The following is a 10,259-nucleotide window of genomic DNA, read 5'->3' on the forward strand; positions in this document are numbered from 1 at the left end:
CTGGGTCTCCACCACTAGTATACACTACACTGAAGAGTTAAGTTAAACCAAATGTGAAAGCTATGTTGTTTTACTCAAAGTGTGATGGGTTTATTCAACGGTGTCACAGGCACTAAGCAGAACCAGCACTGAATTTTCCATTCACTAACAAATGAAGAAATAAAAGGAGAAATAAAGTTAATTTAAATCTAGTTTGTTTTTCTTTGGACATTTAACAAATTTTGATTAAGACATTCCTTTAGATTCAGAGATCACAATTTGGCAGAAAAAGTTAGACATATACACAAACAAGTATAACACAAAACAGAGCTGATAACTACCAAAAAAAGTCTAAATGCTTTCAGAGAACAAACACAAGCTCTGAATCCGTAATTCCCCAAGCACACAACAAGGGCTCAATAAATGTTCCAGAAATTCATTATTTCATGAGAGAAGTGGCAATTTTGTCCCAAGTGCCAAAAAGACACAGGAGAATACGTTTTCTGGCCCAAAAGAATAGTATGAACAAAGACACAGGGACGGGAAACACTAGATGTTTTCAAAAAATGGCAAGTAGGTGAGAGTTTAGTGAAACACAGACTAAGGGAACAGTGTGTGACAAGGCTATAAAGACAGGCTGGGGCCAGACCACAAAGAGCCTTAAACTTTAGGCTCGAGAGTTTGGACTTTGTGATAGGCAATAAAAAGCCTTCTCAATATTCTGAAAAGTGGAGTAATATGACCAAAGTGGTGCTTCAGGAAAATCTGGAGCCAACATGAATGACAGAATAGTCAAACTGGAAGACACTCTAGAGTTGAGACCATGTCTTATTTGCCTTTCAATCCCCACAGCTGTATGTGCACTGTACCTTATATATTAAAAAATCTGTGGAATCTACTGAATTGAGAAGAAGGAACAACCAGCTGTGGCAGAGGCAGCAACTGCATCCCCTCTCTTCCATATTATATTAGTAAGGCAGATTCCATACGGAATAGCAATGCGTCCAGCTTTAAAACAAAAAAACACACAAAAACAAAACCAACAACTACTACACTTACCAATGAGAAATAATTTACGATCTGTTTAAGCAGCTGGTATATGTCACTTAACTGATATATCAGTAAAGAAGCCTATCGATAGGAAGGAAACTCTCAGACTATGCCATGTGAGGGCAGTGGACATGTGTGGGTAAAAAGACCTAAGGCTCTGGGAATGAACAAATACAATCACCATCATGTGTGCCTACGAATCCCATGCCCCAAAAAACGCATTTCACAAAAGGAATCCACCTGAAAAAAAGAGTGACATCCAGGACCTCTGTGACAGAACAATTCTAAGGCAACATTTAATAATTCATTTGGACATTTCCAGAACCACTATGTTAATGGGGCTCAGATAGATAAAAGGCTCAGCCTTCAAGGCATTTACAATATAGATAGGAAGATAAAATATATATGTAACAAACTATTAACAGTGCAATTTGAATGCAGTAATGGAACAAACTAATGTAGCACAGCAGAGAGGACTCCACACTATCTTCAAAGTTTGGGGTCTAGTCCTAAGCACTAGAGCCACTCATTCTGTGGCCTTGAACAGAGATAAATAAAATTACCTCTGTATCCAACTCCTGACCTATAAAATAAAGGAACAGTTTAGTGGACTACTATAGTAGGCCCACAAAAGCATTGAATACATCAGTTTAGTAGATTCTTTTTCCCACATGAAAACATTTTTTAAATGCTAGGCAAATTTCTTAGATCTTCATGTTACTGTAATTGTGTTTTCAGTATATGCTAACAGAAAGCATACACTACAAAAATGCTACCACAAATCTCATAACACTTTTAAAAGAATCTGTACTTTATCAACATTTAAATGACAAACAGGAACACACAAAATTATGTGTTCCACCTCAAATGTTTAATATGCATATATATTTTATTTTGCATTCTCTAAGTCTTCCCCAGCCTTGATATTGTTTTCTTACACTCACTTGAAAGGTAATCAGGATGAGGGTGGAAAAGTTAGTAAGAAAGGAATGAGAAAGAAATATGGATAAAAAAAAAATTCTAAGGTAGGAACTCAGCAAGAATGTGGGTACAGGAAGTAAAGGAAAGGAAGAAATCACAAAGGACTGAATCAATGCCATTAACAGACAGTGAGGTCAGAAGTTGTAAGCTTGGAAAAAACAACCAGGATGATAGGAAAAAATCAACATCAACAACTACAGTTACTATTAACTGAACACCTACTATGTTCCTGGCATGAAGTCAGACTCATTAAAAAATTTTACGTGCACAAGGTTAAAAAAAATCAAAACAGGGTGCCTAGGTAGCTCAGTCAGTTGAACGTCTGACTTCAGCTCAGGTTCATGGTTTGTGAGTTTAAGTCCCATATCAGGCTCTGCTGTCAGCACAGAACCCACTTCATACCCTCTGTCTCCCTCTCTCTGACCCATTCCTGCTTGTGCTATCAAAGAAATAAAAAGTAAATATTAAAAAAGATTTTTAAAAAAAATCAAAACCGTACGAAAAGGCACATAGTAAAAAAATTCCCCTCTCATTCTAGATTCCTAAATTCCTTAGATTCATAGACTGCCTCTCCAGGGGCAACAATTACTAACAACTACATTTGTATCTTTCAGAAATCTTTATATTTGCCATTATATTTAATGCTCACAATGATTCTCTGAGATAGATATTACTTCATAAATTAAGGAAATAAGCCTTAAAGAGCTTAACCAGGTAAGGCCACAGAGCCATGAAGGGACAGAAGTGGGACTGGAACATGGGTCCAACCATCCATGCACACACCCACTCTACCCTCAGGTATCTCCTATGGAAGCACTGGCACAGATGTTCAAAGGGCTTGTAATAACAAAAATCTGGAACTGAAATGTCTATCAAGGGCTGGTTATATAAGTCACATCACATGCATACTTTGAACTACTATACACAGCCAATCTAAAGTTGAAAACTTACAGTAGATCTAGATATGCCACACAGGAAAACCTGTAAGACAGCTTATTAAGTTAGAAAAAACAACTGCCAGGAAGGGGGTGTCATAGACTCTGGGTCTGGAGTTCTTTCTTGTCCAGCAAGAAAGTGGGATGCAGGATTAAAAATGCGAGAGATGCTAACATCCAGAAGACAAGAGCCCCATGTAAGGGTCCTTGCTCCGTTTTTATTGGGATCAGAAGGCTTACAAATGTGGTGATGGGTGTGCACAAAGAGACCATGAATCTGTGAACATTAACTCAAGGGCATGAGGGAAAGGGGGTTTTGAAGATATGCGGGATTAGGGGTTTGGGTCAATACAAAACAAAATCCTGGTGCCAGGCAGAAGGTTGTTTACAGCAGACATAAGGCCCCACCTCTGTTTACCTAAACTGGCCTAGGGGACAAGAAAGACAAAGCATGCTATATCAGGGTCAATAAGGCATCTTTCTTTTGCTAATTAGCTCCCCTCTGGGCAACTTCACTCTGCTGAGGTCCATTGCCCTATTTACCTGTTTACCTAATTTGGTCCTTCCTTCTTGAGAAAGCAGCTTTCAGCTATTACTAAATTGGGGGGCATTTCCACCTTGAATACCTAATCTTGTTTACCTCATCTTGGATGTTTTTATCCTGAGGTTCCCTATTCCTATACCTTTGTCCTATACTGAGAGCCTCTGCCCCACTTTACCTATTCTGGGGGACTTTGCCCCGTTTACCTAATCTTATTTACCCAAACTTGGGTGTGTATATCCTATGGCTTTCTATTTCTTTATGCCTTCCTAACCCATGGGTGCAAGCTCAGGGAATTCCTAAGCTTATTCCCCACAATGGGGCAATACTGTTTAATGGGCCTAGAGTTTCAGTTTGGGATAATGAGAAAGTTCTGGAGATGGACAGTGGTGATGGTCGTACCCCAATGTGAATGTACTTAATGCCATTGAATGTACACTGAAAAATGATTAAGATGGTACATTTTGTTACATGTATTTTACTAAAATTTAAAAAATATCTTTAAAAAAAGCAATTGCAAAACAGTACAACTATGATTGCATTTTTATACACAGAGAATGTGTGTGTGTATATACACATTTTTTGCAAACAGTTTTTATCTGTTTTTATCACTTTATCATACATGACCCTCAGACATCCTGGTAAGACCCCAGACTTCAGGTGTCTCCTACCCCCAACATATCTGTCAGCATTCGAACTCAATTGCTAGCACCCTTTTACCTACCCTACACAGAACACACTATTCAGAGCCTGACTTATCTGTAACTTCCCGCCCCTTATGTTAAATGTCCTTGTGGACTCATCAAACTCCAAAACAGGCTCCAACATGAAGGAAAAAAAAAAAAAAGAAATATGCAGGAAAATGCTTCCACCTCTCCCCCCTGTGAACTCCAGTGTAGAAATGTCTGATGAGATCAAATAAAAGAGATGAGCTGATATCAGTATGAGGGGAGATAAAACCACTGTGGGGTAGAATGCACAGCGTGTAGCAGCAGGTGAAGCAGCCTTTGCTTCTCAAGTATCTTAAAATTGAAGTTTTTGGAAGACAACATGGCAACAGTCCAGCATGTAATGTAGATAATACTCCTGTGGGTGGGAAACCACAGCTTAAAGCGTAATTACAAGAAATGTAAAATCGACAAATGGCCTGAGATGTTTTGTCTTCTATTTAAGTGCAACCTTAACTAAGAACATGACCTACACTGGGGTTTATTTAAATGATTATCTGAAGAACAAACACAACACTATTAAAAATAGAGACTCAGAGCAAAGCTCTGCTCTCCCATTATAGATCTGCTATAGCTATTGAAGTTTCTCTGACCCAGTGGAGGGGCAGAAAGGCCCTCTCTAGGAAGATAGGAAAGCTCAAGTGCTATATCCACATTGGGCAAGAGAAAGAGCTTTCCAGAAGACGGTTCAAGGGACTACCAAAAAGGAAAGGGATGGCAATGATAATACGTGGAATCTAAAAAACAAAAATGAACAAACAATATAAAACACAAACAGCCTCAGAGAACAAACTGGTGGTCACGGGGTGGGGGGGATGTGGCAGGGGATGGGGGCAAGGGCAAAACAGGTGAAGGGCATTTACAGATTTCCAGTTCTAAAATAAATTAAGTCAAGGTGATAAAAATCACAACATAGGGAATACAGCCAATAATTCTGTAACAACACTGTATGGTGACATGATAACTGCATTTACCGTGGTGAGCAATTTGTAACGTATGCACTTTGTAATGTATGGAATTGTCCAATAACTATGTTGTACACCTGAAACTAATATAACATTGCAGATCAATGATAAAACTTAAAAAAAATCAAGACAGCATTCCTGTTGGATTGTTTTCTCTAAGCTCATACAGCACAGAACAACCAGAATTGAAGGTATCTTTTCACCACCTAATTTTCATTAGTTTTCTTAAAAGTGAAGAGCCCAATTTCCTCACCAATACAAACAAACAGGCATACAGCACTGAAGTTTTAGGAAGACCCTCGCTGCCATGACATTCTCCCTTTTCATAACAACACTAGTCATCCTGTCCTGAAAATCCTTAAGGGCAGAAAACTGCTTTTTCCATAGTGGTTCTTCAAGTCTTAGCTAGTAAGTCCCACTAAAAACTTCCAAAACCAGAACACACACACTACAACAAGCCTTTAATATATATTTTAAGAGAAATCTTTCTATATATTCTTTTAAAAATATCTGCACTTCCCTCATCACTTAGGATTATGTCATTAACAGTGGTTCTCAAAATGTAATCTCAAAACCCTGGAGGAGGTGGTGGCTGGGTGGGGAGTGGGGGGGAGGTAATCTCCAAGACCTTTACAAGAGGTCTGGGAGATCAAAACCCTCTTAATAATGGTGCCAAGAAGTTCCAAAAAAAGTTGCTGTAGCCGTTTGCACTGTACTGACACTTTCACTGACAATGCAAAAGCAAAAGTGGGTATAAGTGGGTATAAAAGCTGGTCGCTTAGTGGTGCAACTGAATTCCAGCCACTTTGAAATAATCCATCAATTTCTTAGAAAGTGAAAACTGAAATTACCATACAATCCAGCAACTACACTCTTGGACATTTATCCCAGAGAAAGGAAAACTTGTTATCTACATAAAAACCAGTTCATAGTATCTTTATTAACAGTCCACACCTGGAAATAGCCCAAAGATCCTTCAACTGGAGAACAGACTGTCCCATACCCATACCATGGAGTACTACTCAGCCACAACAAAGAACTACAGCTTGGAGGCATGTCCAGGGAATTAAGCTGGATTTTATAAAAGGCAATCCCAAAAGGTTATATATGTCTGATTTGCTTCTATAAAATTTTTGAAATGACAACATTTTAGAAACGCTAAACAGATGAGTGGTTTCCAGGCTTTAAGAAAGAGGAAGAAACATGGAGGTGGGTGTGGGTATAACATGGCAACACGTGGGATCCTTGTGGTCCTGGAACTCACTGTTCTAGTTCTTGACTGTGGTGATAGACACATGCACCACCACCTGTGATAAAATTACACAGAACTAAATACACACACACCCACCACCACCCCCCCACACACACACATGACTAGGAAATCTGAATAAAACTGATGGATTGTATTACCATCAATATCATGATTGTGATACTGTACTACGATTTTGCAAAATATCATTGGGGGAAACTGGGTAAAGGATACACTGGATCTCTCTGAATTATTTTTTATAACTGTATGTGAAACTATAAAAACTTCAATTAAAGAGGGGCACCTGGGTGGCTCTGTGGGCTAAGCGTCTGACTCTTGATTTTGGCTCAGGTCATGATCTCCCAGTTTTGTGGTTTCGAGCCCCACTCAGGTCATGATCTCGCAGTTTGTGAGATGGAGCCCCACATGGAGCTCTGCACGACAGCATGGAGCCTGCTTGGGATTTTCTCTCTCTCTCTCTCTCTCTCTCTCTCTCTGTCTCTGCTCCTCCTCAACTTGCACACATGCACACACACCCTCTTTCTCTCACAATAAATAAATAAACTTAAAAATTGTTCAATTAAAGAATGCATACCTATGTTCATAGCATCATTATTCACAATAGGTAAAACATACAGCAATCCAAGTAACCATCAAAAGATGAACAGATAAAGAAAACAAATGAACGGTACTTATAAACAACAGAATATTATTCAGCTCTAAAAAGCAAGGAAATTCTGACATGCTACAACATGGATGAACCTTGAGCATATTATGCCAAGTGAATGAAATAAGCCAATCACAGAAAGACAAACACTGTATATAATTGATTCCACATATATGAGGTACCTGGAATCATCAAAATCAGAGACAAAAATCAGAATAGGAGTTACCAGGGGTTGATAGGGAGGGAGGAAAAGAAAGGTGTTGTTTAATGGGTACAGAGTTTCAGTTTTGTAAAATGAAAAGAATTCCAGAGATGCATGGGTGGTGGTGATGGTCATCCAACAACATGAATGTACTTAATACCAAAAAAAAAAAAAAAAGTATTGCTAATAGCAAATTCAAGATGGGAAGGGGATGGGATCAAGGAGGGATGCTAGATCAGGAAGGTGTTCAAGGGCCTTAAAAGGAAACAGTTTATGTTCTTTATACTGTGTATCCACTGTATCATTATTCTTTATATCTTACATATCTTTTAAATTTTGTATCGACTTGATATTCAGTTAATTTTTCAAAAAACGAAAAAATGTCCTTGATGAAGTGGTACAAATTATTAATGTTATTAAATCTTGACTTTCTTGTTACTTGTGATGAAAAGGGAGGTATGCATACAGCAGTTCTGCTGCATACCAAAGTAAGGTGGTTGTCTCCAGGAAAAGCACATGTGTCCCTGAGTGATGAGGTGAATTAAATGTTCTTCAGGATATACCATTTTTACTGGAAATAATAAGTGATAAACTATGGTTTTTAGACTGGTACTTGGCAGACATTTCCTGAGGCTCAAAAAACTGAGCCTCTCACTTAGAGGAAAACAACTGACAGTAGTTTCCTGCCAATAATAAAAATCAAACTTTCAACTGAAAATTCCAAATGGTGGAAACTTGTTGCCACCACCTTGAGCTTGGCATGTTCTCATAGTTAAAGAGATTTGTAATGAAATCAGTGGTAAAATTAACAAATATTATCCCGTAGTATAGTATAATGAAATGTGTCAGCATTTGGAAGACGTGCCTAACTCTATGAACCAACATTTTCCAAATGACCAACATATGATGTTACAATGGGTAACAAGTCCATTCAAACTGCAAGACAGACCAATGAATTTTAACCTAACAGAGTGTGAAAAGCTCACTGGTAAGGCTTCAGATTCCACTTCCAAACGAATCTTTAAGAAACTACCATTTATCTAGTTTGGGGGTAGCAGCAAAAAAAAATCCACAAATTATCTGAAAGAGGTATCAAAACACTCCTCCCTTTTCCAACGACATATTTGTGTAAGACCAGATTTTCTTCACACAGTTCAACCAAAACACATCGCAATAGACTGAATTCAATGCATTTAGGAAACTCTAGTTGTCCTACTATGGCAGACATTTAAGAGATTTGCAAAATGTAAAAGACCACCACTCGTCGCACTGATTTTTTTTGTTTAGGAAAATGATTATTTTCATAAAAATGTATTATGTCTGTTAACATATCATGAATTAACTGTTTCTCTAATGAATTAAACATTTTTAAATGCCTCAGATTTCACTTCTAATCCAGTAAATACCTACAGGAATAGCCATCACAAGCAAAAAGTTCTCTTATTTTTAAAATGCGTGCTAAGACCAAGACGTTTGAGAGTCGCTGGTCTATATACGTGCTCCAACAGCTGGGATATGAATTATTCAGTCAACAAGCATCTGCTGTGGGCTGCTGCGCTAAGCCCTCGAAGGGCTTAGGCGATATTGGACACGTCACCAATAACTAGTGGAACCTCTCATGAGCGGCCGCCAGCCCTGGTCTGAGCGCCCCAGGGGGCAGCGCGAAAGCGTGGCTGCGGGAGACCGGGGACGCGACCGCACTCCGCGCTGGGATCCGCGGCCACCGAGGGGCTCGGGCCGAGGCCGGAGCGCGGGGAGAGAGGCCGCCCGCCCCCGGCCGGCGCGCAGGCCCGCGGGAAGGCCGGGGAAGCGGTCCGCTGCCGACGTGGCGGGTGCCGAGCGCAGGGCGGCCCCGGCAGGACCCGGCCCTTACCTGTTGGTCATTCCTGCCGCCACGCCCAGCATCTCTCCGCAGTCGGCCGTTGTCCCTCTGCACTTTGGCTGCCGGCGCAGCTCCGACCGCCGTCTCCTCCCTCGCGCTTCGGCCGGCTGCTGGCGGGCTGGCGGGCGGGCCGCAAGCAGGAAGGAGAGGCCAGCAAGGGGCGGGGAGGCCGCCGCCGCCTCCGGCCCGCAGCCGGCAAATGGCTGGGCGTGCCGCGCGGGGGCGCGCGCGGGACAGGGTCCAGGAGAGGTGGGCGCGGGGACCCGGCCCGCGGCGCGGCGAAACGCTGCCTCTTCCCCGCCCTAGCCCCGCCCCGCCGGCCCCGCCCCCCTTGGCCGGTCCTCGGCCAGGCTCCCCGCCTGGTTCCCCCGCCCACCCCGTCTGACTCCGCCTCCAACTCCTTCCCTTCCGGGGCCTCGTCCTGCCTCCGGCCAGTCCTCGGCCCCACCTCGCTAACTTTAGCACTGCCCACCCCACACTCTGGCGCCGATCCGCTCCCAGTACTGCCCCGGATGGCCCCGCCCCCAATACGCCCCCGCGTCTAGGCCCCGCCCAGTCCCCCCCTCCCCCCCTTCCCTCCCCCTCGCTCCATCCGGCGTCTCGGCACCGCCCAGTCCCGCCCTACCGTCACAGCCCCCGCTTCCAGCTCCGCCTCAGCTCCGCCTCAGCTCCGCCCCTGCCCGATCTCTCCCGCCCAGTTCCGCCCCGAGGCACGCGCCCGAGACCAACCCTGGGTGGTGGAGAAAAAGGCCCTAGGGCCAGACGGCGGCTTCCCCAGAGCTCCAGGCTTACGCTGGACGTAGTGGGACTGTCTTCTGCTGCTCCTCTGGGGTGACGCTGTCACCCCGCAAGCGGAGGAACTGTTAGGTTTTCCTTCTTCGAGACACCTCTGGCTGGGCTGACGGACCGCGTGGCTCTGCCCGAAGACTTTGGGCCCAGAGTGTTGGAGTTCCACCCCATCTGGGTGAGGGGTCCCGAGGAGACTCCGTAAGAAGGTGAATGAAGTAAGCTCCCCAGACTCTCGGAGCGGTCCTTCTCTGCATTGGCCAGTACTGAATCCCTGTTCACGAAGCCTGGCAC

General features: G+C 42.9%; 1 protein-coding gene across 1 annotated transcript in view; it reads right to left on the minus strand.

The window, feature by feature from the left end:
- LIMS1 (LIM zinc finger domain containing 1) overlaps positions 1-9,420 on the minus strand; it is a 156,455-nt gene extending 147,035 nt beyond the window's left edge. Inside the window, exon 1 of the mRNA XM_042931839.1 lies at positions 9,171-9,420. Within this exon, the coding sequence (XP_042787773.1) occupies positions 9,171-9,202 (32 nt within the window). The 5' untranslated portion in view covers positions 9,203-9,420. The remainder of the gene's footprint in view (positions 1-9,170) is intronic.
- Positions 9,421-10,259: the final 839 nt, after the last annotated feature.

The sequence above is a fragment of the Panthera leo genome, chromosome A3 (genome assembly GCF_018350215.1).
Source record: "Panthera leo isolate Ple1 chromosome A3, P.leo_Ple1_pat1.1, whole genome shotgun sequence".
Classification (NCBI taxonomy): Eukaryota; Metazoa; Chordata; class Mammalia; order Carnivora; family Felidae; genus Panthera; species Panthera leo.